The sequence below is a fragment of the Macaca fascicularis genome, chromosome 1, assembly GCF_037993035.2.
Source record: "Macaca fascicularis isolate 582-1 chromosome 1, T2T-MFA8v1.1".
NCBI lineage: Eukaryota > Metazoa > Chordata > Mammalia > Primates > Cercopithecidae > Macaca > Macaca fascicularis.
In genome coordinates this window covers 36,301,050-36,324,729 of record NC_088375.1, presented here as the reverse complement: position 1 = coordinate 36,324,729, position 23,680 = coordinate 36,301,050, and the positions used below count along the sequence as shown (strand labels likewise).

Below are 23,680 nucleotides of genomic sequence, written 5' to 3'. Positions count from 1 at the left end.
CAAGCACAGTTGATCCCCTACTTAATACTTACCAAAAGCACCAGAGAATTGCTACTGGAAAGAAAACCAGACTGCAAACCACCTTTTTGTCATAACTCACCCTGTGCTTAGTAAAGAGAGTTCATTCTGAAGAGAAACCCTATTAGTGTAATCAATGTAGCAATGCCTTCTGGAGAAATACAAGCTTTATAGAACATCAGAGAATTTATAACAGACAAAAATATAAAACAAAAATCCTATAAATGTAGTAACATGGAAAAACCTTCAGAATACAGTCAATGCTTCTGCAACATGAAAGAACTCACACTGGAGAGAAGCCCTATAAATAAATGTGTAAGAGCCTTCTAAAAGAAAACAAACCTTCATGATCTAAGCCAGGTGTGGTAGCTCACACCTGCAATCCCAGCACTTTGGGAGGCTAAGGCAGATTACTTTAGGTGAGGAGTTTGAGACCAATCTGACCCAAATGGTGAAACCCTGTCTCTACCAAAAAATACAAAAATTAGCTGGGGTGTGGTGGCATGTGCCTGTAGTCCCAGCTTTTCCGGAGGCTGAAGCATGACAATCACCTGAACCCAGGAGGCAGAGGTTGCAGTGAACCCATATCACATCACTGCTCCCCAGCCTGGGTGACAGTGTGAGATCATGTCTCAAAAAAAGAAAAGGGAAAAGGAAAGGGAAAGGGAAAGAGAAGGGAAAAGAAAACAAACCTTCATGATCAAAAGAGAAATCATATTGAGGAGAACTATGTATATAAGAAACGTGGAAAAACTTTAGTAAGTGCTGAGCTTTGACTGAATACCAGAAATCATACTAGAAATTAATGAAACTACAGAATCCTTTGGCAAAACTTCTGCCCTACTCAGCACTGGAAAATTCATACTAGAGAAGAAACCTGAAAACACAGTCTAAATTATGGGAAGAACAAACCTTTCTGTAGAAAGGATGCTATTTTATAAAAGTCACATTGGGTGGATAACAGACTTTTGCAAAAATGACTCCAAAATGATAAACAATGGAAGATCATATGCCTACAGGCTATATAGTATGAAGTTTCGAAATGGTCATTTATCAATCTCTAATAGTAAACAGGTGAGAAGGTATTATTCTAAGGCACTAGAGATACCAGTGAATGGAATAGTCAAAGATTCCTGCCCACATGGAATTTATATTCTTGAAAGGGGATGACAAACCCCAATGTGTACGTGCTTGACTTGTGACAGCCCCCCAATCTTTATCACCTATTAAGACTCCTGGGCTGGGCATGGTGGCTGACGCCTGTAATACCAGCACTGTGGGAGGATCACTTGAGCTCAGGAGTTCAAGACCAGTCTGGGCAATATTGTGAGACCTTATCTCTTTAAAAAAAACAAAAAAAAAAACAAAAAAACAAAAAAAACAAAAACACTTCTGTAGTTTTTATCGACATTCTTATTTATTAAAGTCTTATAACTATTAACTGCAGCTGAACTCTGAAACTACCCACTTCCAGGAATTTCTCAGAGATCTATAAAGTATTTTAAAGATCAACCAGTCTAAATATCCTTTATTTAGATTTTTTAAAAATTTCAAGGCCAAAGACAAGAAATAGATTGTATTAGCAGCATAATTTATAAATGGCAAAGCTGAAACAAAAATACAAGTCTTCTGGCTCCTTGCTCTTATGGTTTGGCTACTAAAAAACTATCTTCTGTAATTTAAAGGGCTGTTAAATAAATTTTAAAATAAGTGAAAGTATGTAATTAAGGATTTATTGAGCACCCATTCAGAGAGCTGTGTGCTGGACACTGATTTTAAAAGGGGGGAGGGGCAGCAGCAAAATATATGGCAATTTGTCTTCAGAACTGCTTTAAACTAAAAAAGAAAAGAAGGAAAGTGAGAGAGCAACTGTGTGAAAGTAAGAGTTGCAAGGGTATATTAATAGTGGTTGAATGTAGATGATGGAACTTTTCCCCTTCTTTATAATCACTATAATTACAGTTTACAATCACAACCGTGTTACTGTATTTTCTCCCCACCACTAAGAGACTACATATCGAGAGGAAGGAGGAACAGTAAAAACCAAGGTTTTGTGGGAAAGAGATCAGTATCCATAGAAGTATCCAAATTTGATCATGCTCCTTGGGCCAATGGGCAAATGGAATGTCTTAGGATTTCTGTAGCACCAGCATGGAAACAGCAGGGCACAGTATTGAGGCCAGAGTGGAGAGGGAGCTGTCATCATATATATAACTGACTGAGCTGAGACCAATCTCAGTCCCGACAACCACAGACAGACACTAAAGAATACTCCTATTTCTAGAGCCAATGAGCTGCAGCCTTGTAATATCATTTTATTCTTTCAATAAACAACCTTCAGAGTTGACAGGAGAAAAGAAGGGGAGAAAATTTAGGAGATAAAGTTAATGGGAGATACTGGAGAACAGGAGAAGAAGGATAGAGAAAGAAGTGGAAAGGCTGAATTTTAGGTTTCTCACTTGTATTAAAAATGGATGGTTCAGAGCACTCAGACAGAGAACCTTAAAAAACATAACAAAATGTGAGTGAACATTTTTTTCTATGTAATTAGATTCCTACTAAGTAGTTTTTAAAATGACTGGTAAAGTTTTATGGTGAATTCTTTTCCTTGGTAAACATATTTTGCCTTTCGTCTCTATCATTACACAAAAAACTAAAAAATAAAGTACCAAAACCTGTTTTCTTGTTCTTCAATCTGAGGTAATTTCAAGTGTGTTACAGAATTGGAGAAAAACCAGGTTTAGCATTATGTTTGCTTCAGATCTGCTTTTAAAGATGTGATTTTACTTATCCAGTATTTTACCAATGACTAAGGACAATCTTTATACAAAGAAAAGTAATTTTTAACACTTCAGAAATAAGACAGTTTCTACAGTGAAATAAAAGACTTGGAATTTTTCTTTTATTCCCCTGAGCAATTCTGAATATATAGTACAACAGACATTGTAGGTGAGCAGCTTTATTTCTGAGCAAACAACTGTATTTCTTATAGTTGCCCTATAGTTTCTTCTTCCAAGAATGAGTATAGGTAGAACACGTTTAGCTAAATTCTGCTTGACACGCAAGAGTTGAAAATGCAGAATTCCATAAACTAGTAAGAATTACCAGGTCCTGCTTAGGAAATTAAATCAGGAGTGGGAGATATATATTATACGTAACTCAGAAATTGCCTACATTATAGAAAGCTGAGACTTGCGAGGTTCAATCACCAATCTGCAACTAAAATCACTATACCACATAGTTGGATTCAGTATCTATATTCTTCAAAATTGAAATTTAGTTCATATTTTAATAAAAATAAACCATCACCTAAAATAATGTTCCATGTGGAAACCCATAAAAATGAGCATTGATTTAAATAGTTTTCAGCCTGGTGTGCTGGCTCACACTGGTAATCCTAGCACTTTGGGAAGCCGAGGCGGGGGATCGCTTGAGCCCAGGCATTCAAGACCAGCCTGGGCAATGTAGTAAGACCTTGTCTCTACCCCTCCCACCAAAAAATAAGAAAAAAGAAAAAGAAAAAATTAGGCAGGTATGGTGGTGCATGCCTGTAGTCTTAGTTACTTGGCAGGCTGAGGTGGGAAAACCACTTGAGCCCAGGAGATCAAGGATGCAGTGGGCCGTAATCATGCCACTGCAATCCCACCTGGGCAACACAGTGAGACTCTGTCTCAAAAAACAAAAACAAAAACAAAATACACTGAAGATCTTGTAAACGGTTTTATAAAGTGTATGTATAGTTTTAATAAAAATTTATATACAATGATATATGAAGTAGAGACTTCAATATTGATATAATGGACAGAAACATAAAATTAATTTACTAGTTATAGACTCAGTTATAATCTTTGCATAATATCTGAGGTTTAATTTTGATTTAACAATAAGAATTCCTTTATCCCCCAGTGAAGGTAATATTCTAATGTATACTATATAAAGAGACAGACATCATTTTCATCATTTTATATTAATAAAGATTAATACACTAAACTGGCTGACATCATGGGTTAAACAACCTATTTTTAACTTATCAGTAGCAAGAGTTTTGACATAATAAACGGTATCTGTACAATCATTTTGGAAAACAAATTAGCAGTAGTTGATAAATTTAAAGATGCTCTATAATCCAGTGATTAATGCACTAAAGTGTATATATCAACATAGATGCTAATCAACAATGTTGACCATCAAAAGCATGCTAAAAAGACCAAAACAATACAACACCATCTACATAAAATATTTAAAACTGCAATAGCATGTGTTAAGGGATACCTATACTTAAAGAAAAAATATAACTAAATAGACAGGAATGATATAGACCAATACTGGATGGTGGTTACCTTGGTGGGAGAATGCAGAAGGCCTTTATTAGTACTGGTTAGGTACAAGGAATTTACCTTATTATTTACTATGCTTTGTTATATGTCTTTAATATATCATACTAAATTTCAAAAACATTTTTCTGCCAGATAACAAAGGCTTTTTTCTACTGGCCAGATTTAATACACTCCTAGTGTTCACATGAGACTAATACATTAAGAATATTTTGGCTGGGCACAGTGGCTCACACCTGTAATCCCAGCACTTTGGGAGGCCAAGGCAGGAGATCACTTGAGCCTTGGAGTTTGAGACCAGCCTGGGCAGCATAACGAGACCTTGTCTCTAAAAAAATTAAAATAAAAAATTAGCCAGGCATGGTGGCACGTGTGTATGGTCCCAGCTACTTGGGAGGCTGAGGTGGGAGGATTGTTTGGGCCTGGGAGGTCCTGGATGCAGTGAGGCGTCATTGCGCCACTGCACTACAACCTGGGGAATAGAGCCAGACTCTGTCTCCAAAATAAAAAAACTAAAAGTATTTTGGTGCTACATCATTTCTTCCAATAGTTACTGCTGTCAATTTTTAAAAACACTCTCTCATTGGGCAGACGTTTACTAAATACTATGTTCATCCTCTCATTCTAAATATTGAGCTTCCACTACGTGCCAGTCAGATAAAACAGTAAGCAAAAATTGTCAGTCTCTGCCCTCACGTAGCTCAAGATCTAGTGGAGAGGCAAGCAAATCAAGTATCTGTATTCACTCTCTTGATAATCTCACCCACACTTTTAAATACCACCTCTACGCTGACATGTCCATATTTCTAGACTGGATTGGAAATATATACCAGTATACATTCCCTAACTCAACATTCTCCTTGGCTGTCTAACAGGCATGTTAAAGTAAGTATGTCCAAAGCCAAACTCCTGCTCTTGCCTCAAAATCTGTTCCTCTAGCCTTTCTCCACAAGGGTGCATTGTACATTATATTTTATATGAATAGCAGCCCCAGGAGTTGTATAGGACAACAATAATAATTTTTTATCCCAGAGAATATCAACTACATGCATCTGGCTTCAGGCCAAAAACCTTGGGGTCATCCTAGACTCGTTTCACATACAATGTCTGGCAACTTCTCATTTATCTCTTCCATTCCCACCCTGATCTAAGCCACCTTCATCTCTCACGTGGTCTCCCTGATTCAGTCCTTGGTACCACCTCTTCTTCCCCTATGCTCACTTTGCCACATACCCTAGTCAGCAGTCCGAAAGAGCTACTTAAGGCGGGGCGCAGTGGCTCACACCTGTAATCCTAGCATTTGGGGAGGCCAACGTGGGTGGATCACTTGAGGCCAGAAGTTTGAGACCAGCCTGGCCAACATGGTGAAACCCTGTCTCTACTAAAAATACAAAAATTAGCTGGGCATGGTGGCACGCACCTGGAGTCCTAGCTACTAGGGAGGCTGAGGTAGGATAATCACTTGAACCCGGGAGGCGGAGGGTGCAGTAAGCTGCACACCACTGCACTCCAGCCTGGGTGACAGAGCAAGATTGTCAAAAAAAAAAAAAAAAAAAAAAAGGAAAGAAAAAAAAAGAGTGACTTAAAACCTAACGCAGAAAATGTCACTATCTGCTCACAATGCTCTAATGGCTTCCCATCTTTTTCACAATGGTGTTCAGGGCCCTACAACATCTAGCTCTCACCCTACCTCTCATCTTGTGGTACATTCCCTCCCTTGCTTACTCACTGTAGCTCACTGGCCTTTGCCCTGGCTTTCCCTTTGCCTGGAATACTATTTCCCCAAACACCCATATGGCTTGCTCTCTCACTCACCTCCTTTAGGTCTTAACGCAGATGTCATCTTCTCAGTAAGGTCTTCCTGATCATCCTATCTAAAGTTGCAACTCCCACTACCCTCACACTTCCTATTCTCTTCTCTCTCTGTTTTTCATGACACTGTATAGCTAACCTCACTCAAATATCAGATCCATGAGGGCAGGAATTTTAGTGTTTGCTTACTACTATACCTTCTAAACTAAACTAGATTTTTACAATAGAATATAACAGGCATACAATAGGCATCCAGTAAATATTTGTTAAATCACAACACAAATGTAAAATTGCAATTGACAAGTCCAGTGAAAAAGCAGAGTGCTAGGTGACCCTGTAGAAAGACAAAAAGCTTACCCGAGAAAGTCAAACTAGAGCTGAGAACTGACAGATGAGTAGGAGTTAATTAGGATGTGCACAGGTTCAGCAGTGAGAGGGGCTAAAGGAAGGCTGGTATACCTTAGACCAGAAAGAGATAGGAAAGATGCAAGATGGAGTTGCAGAAGGTAGAAAAAGGTAAAACTGTGAAGAGATCTGTAAACCATATTAAGATGGTTCTTATCCTCAGAGAAACAGGAAGCCAAAGAAGTGTTTTAAGCAGAGCGATCATATGAACAGATTCAACAGATGCTGAAAAGATTACCATGGCTACTGGATAAAAAAGCATTTCGAGGGGTCAAAGTAAATGCAGGTAGATCAAGTAACAGGTCACTGCAATAACTCACTTGAGAGAAGATGGTATTTCACTTTGGGGTGTTGGGAGTAGAGACAGACTGGATAGATAAGATACTTAGGAGGCTAAAAAAAAATCAATGGGATAAAATAAAAGGAGTGAAGGTCAAGGGAATTTTAAGGTTTATTTCTAAGTTTCACAAAGTACTATCAGATGCCGCAAGGGAATACAAAGTTCCCATAGACGTGAAGTCTATGTCTTCAAGTAGTATTATCTGGATCTTCAATGCTCCTAGCCACCAATGGCTACTCCAAATAAAGATGTACTAATTGTTGTATATGTTGGATTTGAAAGCTTAGTGGAGAAAAAAGAATGTAAGATATCTCAGTAATTTTTTACACTGATTACAAGTTGAAACGATAATATTTTCTATGTAGGTTACATAAAATCATTAAAATCAATTTCACCTTTCTTTTTACCTTATAATGTGGCTACCAGAAGACACAGTTATACAAATGGTTTATACTATATTTCTACTAGACAGCACTGATCTCATCAGCAATACAACTGTTGCAGTTCATTCAAAAGGAAAAAAATACACCTAAGGAGAAGACACGTGAATTTTAGGTCAAAATACAATTTGTATAAAGAATTTCAATTTTTTGATTGTTTTTCAGGGAGGTGAAGAAATAAATATTTCTGGTTTTTTTTTTTTTTTGCCATTTAAATACAAAAGTCATTTTCTATTTGTGCTTTATTTATAGAATATATTGTTCTTCTATTGCTAATCCAATGGTTCTATTTAGAAAGCCCTCTGTGGTATGGGGGAAAAGTTAGGAAAACACAGAATTGTGGAAATGATGGGAACTAAGAGATCATTGAGGCCTACCCCTTCATTTATAGGTACCAAACTTGAGATACCAAGACAGTAAGTAACTTACTTGAAAATCACAGGACTAATACGATTTAAATCATGTAGGACATAAATGGAAACTTATAGTCATTACAGTGTTCAGGGCCACTACAGACTTGTAAATATCACAATGAATACACTATATTTTGTTACCAAAAGAACTAAAAATGTATCTATTTTATAGTAGTGAATTTCAGGATTATCAATGACTTTGTTTGGAATACAAAATCACATTGAAATACTAGATAAGAGGTTAAAAAAAAATCAGATTTGAGAGTCTGAAACCCAGTTCCACCACTTAGTTGTGTACCAAAGACAATGATCACTGTTTCCTCATCAGTAAAACAGAGATACCATCATACTCAGGATGTGAAAATGATAGGAACACTATACACACACCCCCACCCAATGCTTATAGTGGACAGATGTATAATGCCAGTCCCTTTGTTTTCATTAGAAACAAATGATGTGTTTCTTGATCCTTTCTCTTCTCTCCAAAATGTCAATGTAGTCATATTATTAAGTCACAAAATAAAGATGTAAGGGAAAAGATTACTAGAGTTAGTGGTGAAACCCAGTTTCAAATTTCCATCTCCCCATTAAAAAGCTTCAAAGTAATAGGTAAATCATTCAGCTTCCCTAAGTCTATTTCCTTTAGTAAGTAATGGAGCCAAATCAATCAAAATGATTCAAATACAGCTGACCTGTAAACAACACATGGGTCTACTTATACACATATTTTCTTCCACCTCTACCACCCCTGAGATAGCAGAACAAATCTCTCTTCCTCCTCAGCCTACTAGATGTGAGGATAATGAGGACAAAGCCTTTTATGATGATCCGCTTCCACTTAATGAATAGTAAATACATTCTCTCTTCCTTATGATTTTCTTAGTAACATTTTCTCTCTAGTTTATTGTAAGAACCGAGTAATTAATACATATAACATAGAAAATATGCATTAGTTGATTGTTTATGTTACCAGTAAGGCTTTTGGTCAACAGCAGGCTATTTGAAATTAAGTTTGTGGGGAATCAAGTTATAGAAAGAGTTTTCACTGAGCAAGGGTCAGTGCTCCCAACCTCCACTTTGTTCAAGGGTCAAGTATAGGCCCATCTATGACTCAATAATGTACTGCTATGAATGCTACATGGGTTTCTGAGGCCCAAATAGTATGTAGATAAGTTACAACACAAGCTTTAAACATTTTAAAATAAATATGAAGTATAATTTGACATTTCTAATACACATTAATTTGAGATTGATCGTTTTCTATATTTAAAAGGAACATTCTCAAAACTACTTACATCTGGTTGAATAGCTTTAAATACTGGAACATCCATTAATGTTATCTGACCCTGAAATATAAAGTGAAAATGATAATTTCTTCTTTGGAATCCAATACCATAACACGTAACCTAAATTAAAATTATATTCTATACTAAAATATTACCGAATACTCAATTTTATAAGGGCTTATGGAAAATAAAATTTAGCCCCTGTACCATTAAATAGAATTATTTCTAATTATCTCATGGCTATCTGTATTTTCTTGGAAGATAAATTGTGTAAAGTTAAAAAATAAAAATAATTTTAAAAATTTGGACAGTCACATTAAATTATAATCAAAAAATAAAAACCAGGTAAGTTCATGCAGCAGTGTTCTTGTTATGATGATTAAATTACAGCTCCTCAAACAGTGGTATAAAATCAGGTATTACTAAAAAGGTTTTCTTCCTAACTTAAAAAGAATATAATGAAACTACACTAAAGCCAACATTATATCTAAGAGCTTTATATGCTATGGACCTATCCCACTTATGGCTACAGACATAAAACAAAATTCAACACTGTCAAGGAATAATATGCTATGACCAAGCACAGTTTATCTCTGGAATGCAGGAACGGTTTAACATTAGGAAATCAATATATTCTGTTAACAAATTAAAGGAGAATGAGAAAACAAATTTATATTAAGAAACAAATGTTTTTCTAGATACCTTTCATCCAACAACACCTTCACATTTCATTTTTCAATTTTTTAATTAAAAAAAAACCGTAAAAATGTTTCTTAGATATGTCAATAAAATATAGTTGGCTTAGAGAAATGGTATAGAGGGATGAAAGCAATTACCATAATGGTAAATACATATTGCTACTTAGCAAATTGAAGTGTAACTTATAAAGCTGTCCTTAAAAAAAATGTACAGCTTTTCTTACTTTTCCCACTTCATCCCTCTGTTTGCTCCACAGCTGTACCATCTTTCCCAATAATTCCCATATCCAGCTTTTTAAAAGCCATCTCTTTTGCTGGACCTACAAATTCTAACTCAATAGCACCAACATGTAAATTATGTGCAAAACTGGAGAAGGCAGAGGTAGGAGGCTTACCGCATATTCTTCTGGTGTAACCTTAAGAACATCAAATACCACAGCATCAAAGCTTTTCTTCAACTCAGAACCTTTGTCACTTAAGGATTCAGAGCTGCTACTTTTCTGTTAAAGTGAAAGAAAATGCAGCCTTTTTAATCCTGTCTCACATTCAAGTGACAGAAACTAGACTGGCCTTAAAAACTGAGAAAACAAAACAGAAGGTTAACAAATGCTGCAGAAAAGCTGAGCAGAATATGCTGCTTAGTTGTTAGAGTACCAGATAAAGGGTTGGACAACTTGAAATCTAAAACTGTGACTTTCAATTTTTAGGTTCTTGAATGAGTTATTTTCTTGTGTGTCAGTTTCCTCATCCTGACAACCTATCATTTCCTATAGAAATAAATGATTTTTAACTAGTTCAATGATTCTCAAATAAGGTAAAGGGAAGTCAGGGGAGAAGGCTATACACCTATTTAAAATTTTTAAAACTAATTTTTAGTAAGAAAAAGACAAATTAGCTTTATAACATAAGTCATCAGAAAATATTCAGAATGCTGTTAATTACAGAGTTACACATAATCCATTCTTAGTTATGTGATCTGTCTGTGATAGTACAATTAATACTATTCTACCTATTATATTACAAATTTAAGTTTTCCCTGCTTAAAAATTACTGTTTCAAGTTTGAATATGCTGTGGCTATAGGCAGAATGAATGGTGGATTTTGGCCCTGAAAATCTTATTACTGTTAAAAATTTTCCACTTCGTCTGTGCCATGACATAATAATATATTCTGTATCAGTTGGCTAAATTCAGAGGAACATCAATATGAGAATATTTAGATCAGGCTCTTTTAAATGGTAGGAGGATATGAGGCTACAGGTAACAGCAAAAAAATTAACCAAAGTTTCAATTAGCACAGTACACAGATCAACCTACTAGCTATTATATATTAGTTTTAAGCACTTGTCATTATGCCTCATTTTTGCTTTTCCTCTCTTTTAGTAGCAGCTAAATACTAAATATCGAGCCATGATCATTACAAAGAAAGGGATCTGTCATTAACTTTGAAAAATTCTCAACTATTATTACTTCAAATATTTCTTCTGCTTCTTTCTCCTGTCCTTCTGGTGTTCCCATTATGCATATGCTACACCTTTCGTCACTGTCCCACAGTCCTGGGCTATTCTGTTCCTTTTTTTTTTCATTCTATTTTCTCTTTGCATTTCAGTTTGGGAAGTTTTACTGACATGTCTTCCAGCTCACTGATTCTTTCCTTGGCTGTCTACTGGTCACCAGTCTACTGGTACTGGTTAGCTCACCAAAGGCATTCTTCATTTTTGTCACAGTGCTTTTGAATTCTAGTATTTCTTTTCGATTCTTAATAGTTTCAATATCCCTGTCTATATTATCCATTTGTTCTCGCATGTTATACGCTTTTTTTCATTAGAGCCTTTGGCATATTAATGACAGTTATTTTAACTCCCAGTCTGATAATTGCGAAATCTCTGCCATATGAGAGTGGTTCTGTTGCTTGATTTATCTCTTCAAATTGTGTTTTTTTCCTTGCCTTTTAGCATGGCTTGTAATTTTTTGTTGAAAGCTAGAAATGGTACATTGGGTAATAGGAACTCAGGTTGAATAGGCCTTTACTACTGTTAAGGGTTTATTTTTTATCATGCTAGGCATTATACTGTGCTTATAATTTGGTATTGTTATAGGTGTCTGAGTCTTCAATTTCCTCTAGTATCCTTATTTTTTTATCCTCTGTTGTCTTTGGGTTTCCCTAGAAATCCCTTCTTAGTTTCAGCCTTGCAGCCTTCAGCTGAAATCTTAGTATTATACAGAAGCCCTGCTGATGTGGTGGGGGTAGGCAGAGTATGTGTGTGTATTTGAGGGGTTGCTGGGGAGAGAGTGTCCTATAGTCCTATTATTCGGTTTTAGTCTTTCACTGAGTGTGTCCCCAGACTGTGAACTTCACAAATGATTCTCTGTCCCCCTGGCTCTGCTTAGGTGAGACAGGAAGTCTGGAAGGGCTTGAAGTTGAGGCTTTTTCCTCTCCCAAGTGAGTTAGGCTCTGGTGAAGTAGTTCCCCTTGAGGGCAGGTGGAGAACAGAATGCTCTGGGCATATTTCAATATGTTTACTTTCTATCTGGGTGTATTTCAAAATGGCTATTTCTTTCCTCCCCCTGCTAGAAGCAGAAGGGAATTTTTTTCTGTCTTTACTGTGAGAAGCTTGTGGGCATCTTAGAGGTAATAAAAATCAGAAAAGTAGAGGGTGAGAAGAAGCCAAGACTGGACCCCCAAGGAGTTTTTAACTCTCAAGCTAGTCCACACACAGTATCCAGCAGTTCATCAATTAGGGTTTACGTGGCTCCACTGACTTCTGCTCCTGTAAGCTGTGATTCTCTATTTGCCTATCTCTCCAGGTTTCAGGGCATCACTGTTAAATGTGCTCTGTGATAGCAATTCTCTGATAGAGCTAAGAGGAGTTATTGATTTTCAGTTTAGCTTTTTTCCCATTGTGAGGACAGGAGTGAATTCTAAGCTCTTTATAAATCCAAGCAGAAACCTGAATTCCAGTGAATGAATCCAAGCAGAAACTTCAATAAAGCAGAAACCTCATAAATAAAATGGAGTTTCACTTCTTGTGTTTAATCTCTGTAACTATGACTAGTTTATAGTATGTCAACAATATTATTTTATGTCCCAAAACTAATACAAAATTTTATTCATAATGTTAAGTATTCAAATAGACATCAGTTAAGCAGTATACACTAATCCAATAGCTGTCCAAATAACTAGATGCATTCTGTCAGGTGAACACATGAATCATAAACATAAATCAGTAATTTTCTCCAAGTTTTTAACTCAGCCAAGTTAGTAAATCATCATGACAATTTTATTGCTTATCAAAAAGAATGAACACTTCTCTTTTTTCCTTCTTAATGCCATTAGAGGCTTAAAAAATTACTAGTGTGCATTTTGACGTGCTTCCCTAATACCAGTAATAAATTGGTAATGATAAGACACAATGCAATAATGTTCACCAGGAGAACAGCAGTAATTCATTCAAGGCATGACTCAAAAACTACTGATACTTCTAAATGTCTGAAAACAAGTTCACTGTAATTCTCCTACTAACAGAAACTTCAAACACAGGTTAAATATAAAAGGTAATGAGAAAGGATAAGTCAGCCAACCAAGATAAAGTATTTTATCCATTCTGTAAACTTATCACTTCTATAAGAAATTTGTACTTTGATGTTACTAGATCTGTATTTTAAGAGAAGGTGGAAAAATACAAAATTTTAATTTTATTTTCTTGCCACAATAAATGGACAATTTAAAGGGTGGTAAGTAATTTAAGTAATTCATTCTTACTTTACATCTGCTAATTATACTACTCTGAAGCCTGGTGTAATTAATTCACTTTTAGTAAAGTCAACAGAATTGTTTGTACAAGTGAATGACCTATTTTATTTAACAAATATTTGTATTCTGCTTCCTATGATACTAGAACAGGTATTTCTGAATAGTTAAAAATATACACATATATACACATATGTAACATATTCAAGAAATATGGTTACAAATATATGAAGAAAACAAACATATATTACAAACATATATATAAATATAATCCTATTGTTGTAAATATAAAAAAGCTATGTATAAATTTATGGAAAAAATTATAGAAAGAGATTTTTCTAAGTGACAGTTTTAAAAATAGGAAAGCTCCCATCTGTTTAAGGGATTAGGAAAAGCTTTATTAAAAGCATAGCATTTGAAATATGTTTGAAAGACAAAATGTTTTGTGTGTGCAGTGATGGGGAGGGGACACACCAGAATTGGAAGAAAAATTCCAGCTAGAAAAATTGGTATAGGCAAAGTTATGACAGAAGAAGGAAAATGTAATGGTTTATACAGACACCAGCAAATGTAGTATTCTCTCATTAGACTATAAAGTTTCAAGTAGAGGACGAGTAGGGATTAAATCCAAAAATTTGGGGCCATTTTGAAGAAAGTCTTGAATAAAAGGCCGAGTGACCATTTGAATTTAATTAGTAGGCAATGAGGAACCACAGACAGTTTTGGGAAAAGATAAAGTTTAAGAGTTGTATTTTAAGAATACTAATCTTAAATTTCAGTCAAAGGACCAGAAACAACAGAAAATCTAAGTGCAATACCAAATATAAGGCCATGGCACTAATCTAGACAAGAAATAATAAATGACCAAGCTAAGATGGTAGTACAGTAACAGAAATAAGGAGAAAAGTACTGGATCCCAGAGATAAAGCACAGTGGACAGGCTCTAAGATAGCTGCTGAAGATCTCTATCTCTTGGTATTCTCACCCCTGTGTGATCCTCTCCCCTTGAGTGTGGGCAGAACCTGTGACTTGTTTCTAATCAGCAGAATATGGAAAATGAGATGAGATGTCACTTCCATGAATACATTATATAAGATTGTAACTTCCGTCTTGCTAGTGGACTCTCTCTGCTATGATGAGACAATGGTTGTGGTGGGCAAAACAAAGTTAATTAACAACACATTGGCTGGGCGCGGTGGCTCATGTCTGTAATCCCAGGACTCTGGGAGGCCAAGGCAGGTGGACCACCTGATGTCAAAAGTTCAAGACCAGCCTGACCAACATGATAAAAACCCCATCTCAACTAAAAATACAAAACTTAGCCAGGTGTGGTGGCAAGCGCCTGTAATCCCAGCTACTGGGGAGGCTGAGGCAGGAGAATTGCTTGAACCCGGGAGGCAGAGGTTGCAGAAGGCCAAGATCGTACCACTGCACTCCAGCCTGGGCGACAAAAGCAAAACTCTGTCTCAAACCCCCCCACAAAAAAACCACACATCTAAAGATTTAAACTTAGATGGCTATGGAAATGTGATGCTATTAATGTAAGTTAGATAAAAGGCTTGGACTATTTTCTTTACAGTTGTGGAGCAGAACAGTAATAAGAAACTTGATATTGTGGACATTACAAATGTCTGGTCTATCAAAAATGCTTAATAAAATTCATGAGGGAAGCCAGGACTAGAGATAAAAATAAATAATCTACATAAGAAAAACAATGGAAACCACAGACTTAGAATATTTTCAGTGATATCAAGGCCTAAGTAACTGGCTGGGGCAAAATGGAGCCCATTTTGGAATGGAGTTGAGGCTATTAAGGAACTTTGAGGTCAAGGTGTTAAAGGGTCATAAACATTATTCTCTTCCAATATACTAAGAGAAAAAGAAAGAAGAAATATAGAAGCCAGATGCTAAAGTTACTAAGGAAAGCAGGCAAGTTCTCTAGATCTATACACAAAGAAAAATAAGAAAAAAGTTGGGGCAAAAATACAATCATAATATATTCACTAGAGGTGTGAGCATCTAGTTCAGTCTTCACATCTTCATCTTAAATGCTAAACTTTAACCCAAGAACCAAATGTTTCTTTTAAAAATAAAGAGTTTTGAGTTACCATTATTTGCCATTATTTTTCAAGTATCTTAAGTAGATAAGGATTAAGTATATCTATGATGCACAGCAAACATATGAATCACTAAAGTAAAAGTTAAAATATGTGTACTTCTGCACATGTACTTCTGCACTAAATGCACTTCTGATTTAAGTATGTGAACAAACATAATGCTTGAAAACTTAGAAAGCCAGGTAAGAAAGTTTATACCTAAGCTTCTTAAGTATCTTACCTCAGAAGCAGTAGCTGCAATATTGACATTGCTTGCCTGCCCGTTCATTAGGTCCATGCTTTCCTCATCAGTCCCTGACCTTATGTTAACAGCAACAGAGGACTGACTGCCTCATGTCCAAGGCCACAAATACATTATTCCTGTAAAAAATAAAAAAGTTAAACAAATGTCCTCCCTCGAAGTTTAAGAAAACAACTCTATGCCTACCACCATGACAAGAAACAAAATATTTCAACTTCACTAAACTCTATTATTTTAGCTCAGCCACTAAATCCAGATTGAGGACAATCTTGTATGCTCTTTTCAAACAACTAGAAACACCAAATAAACAGTATTCAATAGATGTTACTGTTATGTTCTTCATAAGCAAATCAAAAGCATAACTTTTCACTAAGTGGTTATTGTGAGGGAAAAAAATCAAATGTACAACTTTTTTAAAGTAAATAAAATGTGTAAAAAAAAAAAAAACGCATGGCAAAGTAACACATACCACAACACAATAAATTTTTAGTGATCCAAATGACACCCGTAAATCAACAATACTGAATACGCTTAGGGAAGATACATCATACCCACATAATAAAGAAACACAGAACTTCTGAGGACACAGGGCAAATAAGGAGCCAAGAGCAAGTTTCAAGCCATCAAAATTCTAGTCAAATACTCTTTCCACAACACAGATTTTCTACTTTACTGGAAGTCAGAGTACTTACTTCAAGTTCTAATATCTTTCCATAAATAACTTGCCATATAAACTGAGTAGGTAACTTTACCTCCCTAGGTTAGAATTTCTTCCTCTCTGTAAAATGACAGCGGTAAATGAACTTTAAGATCCCTTTTCAACTTTAAAGATCTATGATGTATTTCATAAGAGAAATGTTAAGTGTCTATAAATTAGGTACTCTATGTTATATTCACTTTAAAAGCTGAGTTTTAAATGTCAATAATAATTACTTCAATGCTAAGTTTCCCTTCTCTGGAGAAGCAATATAGGATATAGTGATTTAAAAGTACAAATTTTGGAACCACATTACCTCTGTGTAAACCCAGGAAATTTTAACTTTTCTGTACTCAGTTTTCTCATCTATAAAATAGGGATAATAAGTACCTACACTTCATAGAGTTGTGGTGAAGAGAAATGAGATAATATACACAAAACACCTAAAACAGTGTGGGTACTAGTAAATATGCTATTAATATGATGCAATGAAGATGCAGATGCTACTACCTACTTAATCCCCATAAGGCTTAAATTCAACAGAGTCTCTTAAATAAAAAAGAAAAGACAACACCTTAGAAATATATCTTTGGGAAGCAATTGTTGCTGAGTATCACTAAAAATCCTAATTGCAAACACAATGAATGAGAATGGCTAAGATCTGTTTCCTAGATGTAGTAAAACATGCTCTTGGTTTTGAAATGCTTAAAAATTATTACTAATGATAGCAGCCTTCAGTCACATCTTGAATTTATCTTAATTTATTCAGATACAGCCTAGGCACCTGCTAAGAGCAGAACATTGCGCTAGAATTTTTTAAATAGAAATATATTCAAAATCATGAAGTTTTAAAACCATTTAACAGCACCCACTTAGAAAATCAATGTGAAAATGAATAAACTATAAAACAATTTCCTCCTACCTAAACTATCTCATTCTATAAGCTTCATTATCCTTATATTATTAAGAATCAACTTATATTTATACTGCTATACAACAAAACCAGCTTGATAATCCAGCTTCTCTGAACAGAGTCTCTCAGTTTGCAAGATATTTTTCAAATTATTTCATTTCACTCCAGTTTCTAGGCAAGATTAAGTATAACATGAATTTATAAATCAGGGGTGCCCCCTAGTGCTAAGAAAAAGACTTTAATAGTTAAAGGAGTTATATCTTTAACTTACTTTACATATCAAAATATACAATTTATTACTATTACTTAAAAAAAGGTAATACAGACCAGGAACAATATTAAAATATTTGTAAACTATAAGCATGAAGAATCACGTTTTCTCTTTTTTTTTTTTTTTTTGAGACAGAATTTTGCTTGTTGCCCAGGCTGGCATGCAATGGCATGATCTCAGCTCACTGCAACATCCGCCTCCCAGGTTCAAGCAATTCTCCTGCCTCAGCCTCCTGAATAGCTGGGATTATAGGCACAAGCCACCACACCCAGCTAATTTTGGATATTTTTAATAGAGACAGGGTTTCACCATGTTGGCCAGGCTGGTCTCAAACTCCTGACCTCAGGTGATCTGCCAGCCTTGGCCTCCCAAAGTGCTGGGATTACAGACCTGAGCCACTGCACCTGGCCTTCTCTGCTTTTAAAATAAAATGTCACTCATATATTTCATGAAAATTAAGGTTATAATGAAATCCATTACATATTTTAAAATACAGCAAAGCATACCTTAAAGAATATAAACTCTTCATAACTACTTACAAATGTACATGTCAATAGTATTTAATAATGTTGAAGAGTAACAGAGAGGCTTATATGATATTACAAAAATACTACAAGTGCTAAAAGAGATACAGGTTTATTATTTTAGTATGTGCCTCAAAGACTTTTCTATACTTTGCACCCAGAAAAGCTCACATTAAATATACCAAATATATGCTTTAATATTTTATTTACTTTTGTTAGCGTTATAAATGACAAGATCTTTCAACATGACTACCAACATCACAACAGCCATTTTTTAAAGAGATGGTGTCTTGCTCTGTCGCGCGGGCTGGAGCACGTAGCACAATCTTAGCTCACTGCAGCCTCCAATTCCTGGGGTCAAGCAATTCTCCCACCACCTCAGCTTTCTGAGTAGCTGGGACTTCAGGTGTGCAACACCATGCCAGGCTAATTTTTTACATTTTTTAAGAGACAGGGTATCACTATTACATCGCCATCTATAAAATAGCAGACATTATTTCTCAAAGTGTAAAGAAAAGTTTAAAAATAGGCTGGTGCAGTGGCTCACGCCTGTAATCCCAGCACTTTGGGAAGCCAAGACAGGTGGATCACCTGAGGTCAGGAGTTCGAGACCAGCCTGGCCAACATGGTGAAACTCCATCTCTATTAAAAATACAAAAAATTAGCCGGGTGTGGTGGACCGCGCCTGTAATCCCAGCTTCTTGGGAGGCTGAGGTAGGAGAATCGCTTGAACCCGGGAGGTGGAGGTTGCAGTGAGCCGAGATTGCATCACTGCACTCCAGCCTGGGAGACAGAGCGAGACTCTGTCTCAAAAAAGAGTTTAAAAATAACAAAGTTACTTCATTCATTTGAGTTAAAATTGTTTTGCCTTCAGTCAATAAAAAGAGATCCTACATCTAAGTCTTCCAGATATAATTTTGTCAAATTTGAACTAAACTATGAAAGTACTGGCAGATTCATTTGTAAACTGTCCCACATCTACATAGAGAGGTTATATTTCCATATACCTAAACAGCTTGAAACTAAACAACTTGTGGGGGAAGACAGACTTTCAAATGATTAAATATTAAAGGGAGAAAAATCTATAAAATAATGCATTTAAAGGTTACGCTTTATCTCCTGTATAGAAAGTTCACTCAAGATAATTTGCTAAGTAATCCTAATAGACAAGAGCTGAGATCTCCTAAGATACCTGACCCAAAATATGAATATAGGTTAACTAGAAATTCAGGTAATAGAAAAGAAGTTCCAAATAAAAAGATAAACTGTGCTCCAAATATTTTGTGTTTTTGTTTTTGGTGGGTATGAAGGTATTTTGGCCAGATGCTCTACTCAAAAGACTACCCCATAAAAGTTCACTTAACTCATAATAGTCTGTATTTGCAATAAGACAAACAAAAAAACTAACATCCAGATACAATATTAGCAGTTAAAGCATGAAAACAACCCAAGTGAATCAGAAATAGGTTTAAATATTTGACAAAAGTGTGCTACTGTGGACCTAGAAATGGTCAGAGAAAGGAATATAGCACATTAGTATGGAACAGCAGAACAGAAAAACAACATGGTAGTGCTGATGGCATAAGACAGACATCGAGATTTCATGGTTGGAGGCTCTTGGGTGGAAGAGATTCCCTAAGCCCTAGGGGATAGCCATTAAGGATCTCTTGTACCTGAATGTGAGGCTAAACTGAACATCACAGAATAATCTATAGGCAAAGGACTGCTACACAATGGAAAACTATGCAGCCATTAAAATACTGTAATACTTACTGACACATGAAAAATATTTATAATATACTGCTATATAAATGAAGCAATTTACCAAACAGTATGTAAGGTATAATCCTTTTTGGTAATCATTATTATAACATAAAGAAGAGAGATGCACCAACATACACTAAAATGTGGTTATCGCTAGGTTCATAAGACAATTTTTCCCTAACTTTAGCTTACCTGTATATTTTTTAATTTCCTACAAAGACATTAATTAGAAAAAAGTAAAAGAACAAAAACAGTTTTTTCCTCACAGACTGCTTATTAGTTACAAGAAAAAAAAAATAAGTAACTATACTGTGAAGAACTGGACAATCCCTTAACTGTGTAGATCAAAATTATTATCACCAATGGGGAAAAGAGAGACATCATGTGCCTCCGGATGTGATGATACTCTGGGAAGGACACAACATAACTGACAAGAAGTTAAGCTGGGAACCCATAACTGAAATCTAATCTCAAGGACATGGACAAATCTCATCTGAGGAACATTTGATAAATATATTCTACAAAAAACGCGACTGTTATGAGAAAGGCCGAGGAACTATTACAATTTAAAGGAAATGCAAGAGATACGGCAACTAAAGGTCCTGTATTGGATGGTAGTAAATGCTTTAACAGATATTATTGGTAATTCACAAAATTGAAATATAGACTGTATATTACTGTATCAATTTCCTACATGTGACAATTTCCTGTAGTTATTAATACATAAAAGGAGGCTGGGCGCAGTGGCTCATGCCCGTAATCCCAGCACTTTGGGAGGCCGAGGCAGTTGGATCACCTGAGATCAGGAGTTCGAGACCAGCCTGGCCAACATGGTGAAACCCTGTCTCTACGAAAAATACAAAATTTAGCTGGGCATGGTGGCAGGCGCCTGTAATCCCAGCTACTCCAGAGGCTGAGGCAGGAGAATAGCTTGAACCTGGGAGCAGGAGGTTGCAGTGAACCAAGATCGTGCCATTGCACTCCACCCTGGGCAACAAGAGCAAAACTACGTCTCAAAAAAAAAAAAAAATTACATAAAAGAACACCTTTGTTTTTAAGAAACACAGAAATACTAAGAGGTAAAAGGGTGGCCAGGCCTGGTGGCTCACACCTGTAATCCCAGCACTTTGGGAGGCTGCAGTGGGTGGATCACCTGAGGTTAGGAGTTCGAGACCTGCCTGGCCAACATGGTGAAACCCTGTCTCTACTAAAAATACAAAAATTAGCCAGGCCTGGTGGCGGGTGCCTATTGGACCAGCTACTCGGGAGCCTGAGGACGCAGTGAGCCAAGATCACTGCACTCCAGCCTGGGCGACAGAGCGCGACTCTATCTCAAAAAAAAAAAAAAAAAGGAAAAGAAAAGAAAAGAAAAAAAAAGGTATGAAGTATGCAAACTAATCTTAAATATTTCAGGAAAACAGTATGTATATGTGTGACAGAGAAAATAAAGTGAATATAAAGATAATGTGGCATCGTTTTTCCCCCAACATGGTTGATTAGAGGCTTTTAGCATGCATCAGCCACTTGGAAATATCAGAATAGTGCATAAAGATCAACTGCGGGCTTCGCATGGTGGCTCAAGTCTGTAATTCCAGCACTTGGGGAGGCCGAGATGGGTGGATTGCTTCGCTTGAGTTTAGGAGTTCAAGACCAGCCCGGCTGACACGGTAAAATCCCATCCCTAAAAATACAAACAAAAAATCAGCCCGGCATGGTGAGGCGCACCTGTAGTCCTACCTACTTATGACACTGAAGCAGAAGACTCACCTGAGCCTGTGAGGCCGAGGTTGCAGTGAGCTGTGATCATGTCACAGCACTCCAGCCTAGGCAAGAAAGTAAGACCTTCTCTCAAAAAAAAAAAAAAAAAAAAAAAAAAAAAAAAAAAAAGGCAATCGACTCTGTAAGCTTTAATTCAGGAAGGAAAACAGAAACCCAGTGGAATCATAAACGACACCCAGATCCCGGGAAGGAGAACAGAGGCTGATAAAAGTAAGTGAGGCCCCAGTATTCAAGAAAGGCAGAGAGCCTCCCTTTGTGACACCTTTTCCCTGGGGATCTGAGCAACCCAAGCCAAGGAACAGAACATTGCTGCTCCTAATCCCTGAAGCTAACTGGGGTGTTGGAACTGTGCTTTCCTCCAATGCAGGCCCTGGATGGCGGGGAGAGCTGCTACAGCTGCACTTTCTCCTGGACAATGAGACTTGCGGCCAGGGCCAGCTTGATGACCTGAAACCAGTCTCTGTATATTACTGCTGGGTGCCCCAGCATGCTCTCCTAAGATCATGGTGCAGCAGGGCCCTCTCCACTCCACCCCAGGCATAAATCTAGGCATTCAGAACACCCAGTTGCCTGGACCAGCAGCCTGTGCCACCCTACCCTTCATGGACATTGATCATGGTGCAGCAGGGCCCTCTCTGCTCCATAACCAGGCAGATCTCCAGGTATTCAGAGCATCCCTTTACATGGATCAGCAGGCTGAACCACCCTACCCTTTCTGTGCATAGATTATGGTGCAGTAGGGCCCTCTCTGCTTCACACTTAGGCAGATCTCCAAACATATGGAGCACGTGCTTGCATGGACTAGCAGCCTGAATCACCCCATCCTTCCTGCACATGGTGGGTCCTCTCCACTTCATGTCCAGGCAGATCTCCAGGCATTCAAAGCACCCACTTGCCTGCTTTGGCAGCCTGACCTGCCCCACCCTTTCTGGGTATATATCGTGGTGCAGCAGGGCCTCTCTGCTCTATGCCCAGGAAGATCTCCAGGCATTCAAAGCATCTGTTTGCTAGGATTGGTAGCCTGAACAGCCCCACCATTCCTGTGCAGAGATCCAGGTGCAGGGGGTCCCCATCTCTGCTTCATATCCAGGCAGATCTCCAGGCATTTGGAGCACCTGCTCATCTGGAACAGCAGAGTGAGCCACCCTACCATTCCTGTGCAGAGATCCTGGTGCATGGGGGGCTATCTCTGCTCCACGCCCAGGCCCCAGGCATATCTCCAAGCATGTGGAAAATCCACTCTCCTGGATTATGAGTGTCGGCCGCCCCTATCTATGTGCAGAGAACTTGGGGTCAAGGAGGTTTCTCAGCTCCATACTTGGACACACTTCTGGACATTTGGTGGCCACCCACTGGATTCTCCTTTGGCCTTGGTTCTTGTGCCTGCCACTGGGGGAACTGTAGGTGAACCTGCTTGGTCCAGCCCTGCCCACCTTCCACCTCTCCTCACACCTCCCCAGGGCTGAGGAGGGAGCACAGACCACTGTTTACTCCACAAATCAGCCCACTGCCTGAGGCAACAGACAACATCTCCCAGTAAACAAAGATCAAGTGTACACCGAGCCACTTTGGCCACAGATAGCGCTTACCCGTAAGCGCCCTCTACTGGCTGATAGGCAGAACTGCATATCCCAATTAAAAATCTGCCAATAGAAGTGCTTATGGTTATAGAAGCAAAGTCAAGACCCTATCCAGCATTCTTTATAGTCACACCCCCTAGGGAGTGGGGAAAGAGAAGGAAGAAAAAATCAATAATATCACAGAGAAAGAAAAAAAAATTCTGCCTGCACAAAAATAATTACAAAAATTAGAAGTGCCAATGTCTCCAGATGAGAAGGAACCAGTACAAGAATTCTGCACCATGAAAAATCTGAATAC

At 37.3% G+C, this 23,680-nt stretch overlaps 1 protein-coding gene across 11 annotated transcripts in view; it reads right to left on the bottom strand.

Annotated features, from left to right (window-relative positions):
• RALGPS2 (Ral GEF with PH domain and SH3 binding motif 2) overlaps positions 1–23,680 on the bottom strand; it is a 204,131-nt gene that overhangs the window by 117,756 nt on the left and 62,695 nt on the right. For 9 of the 11 annotated variants that reach the window (XM_065530848.2, XM_005540098.4, XM_045393254.2 and 6 more), the window contains exons 2-4: positions 15,834–15,973; positions 10,142–10,246; positions 9,058–9,108 (exon numbers count right to left, since the gene is read on the bottom strand). The exons of the other annotated variants lie outside the window; for them this stretch is intronic. In XM_065530848.2, coding sequence (XP_065386920.1) covers positions 9,058–9,108; positions 10,142–10,246; positions 15,834–15,890 — 213 coding nt within the window. In that variant the 5' untranslated portion in view covers positions 15,891–15,973. The remainder of the gene's footprint in view (positions 1–9,057; positions 9,109–10,141; positions 10,247–15,833; positions 15,974–23,680) is intronic. 11 annotated transcript variants of the gene reach the window in all.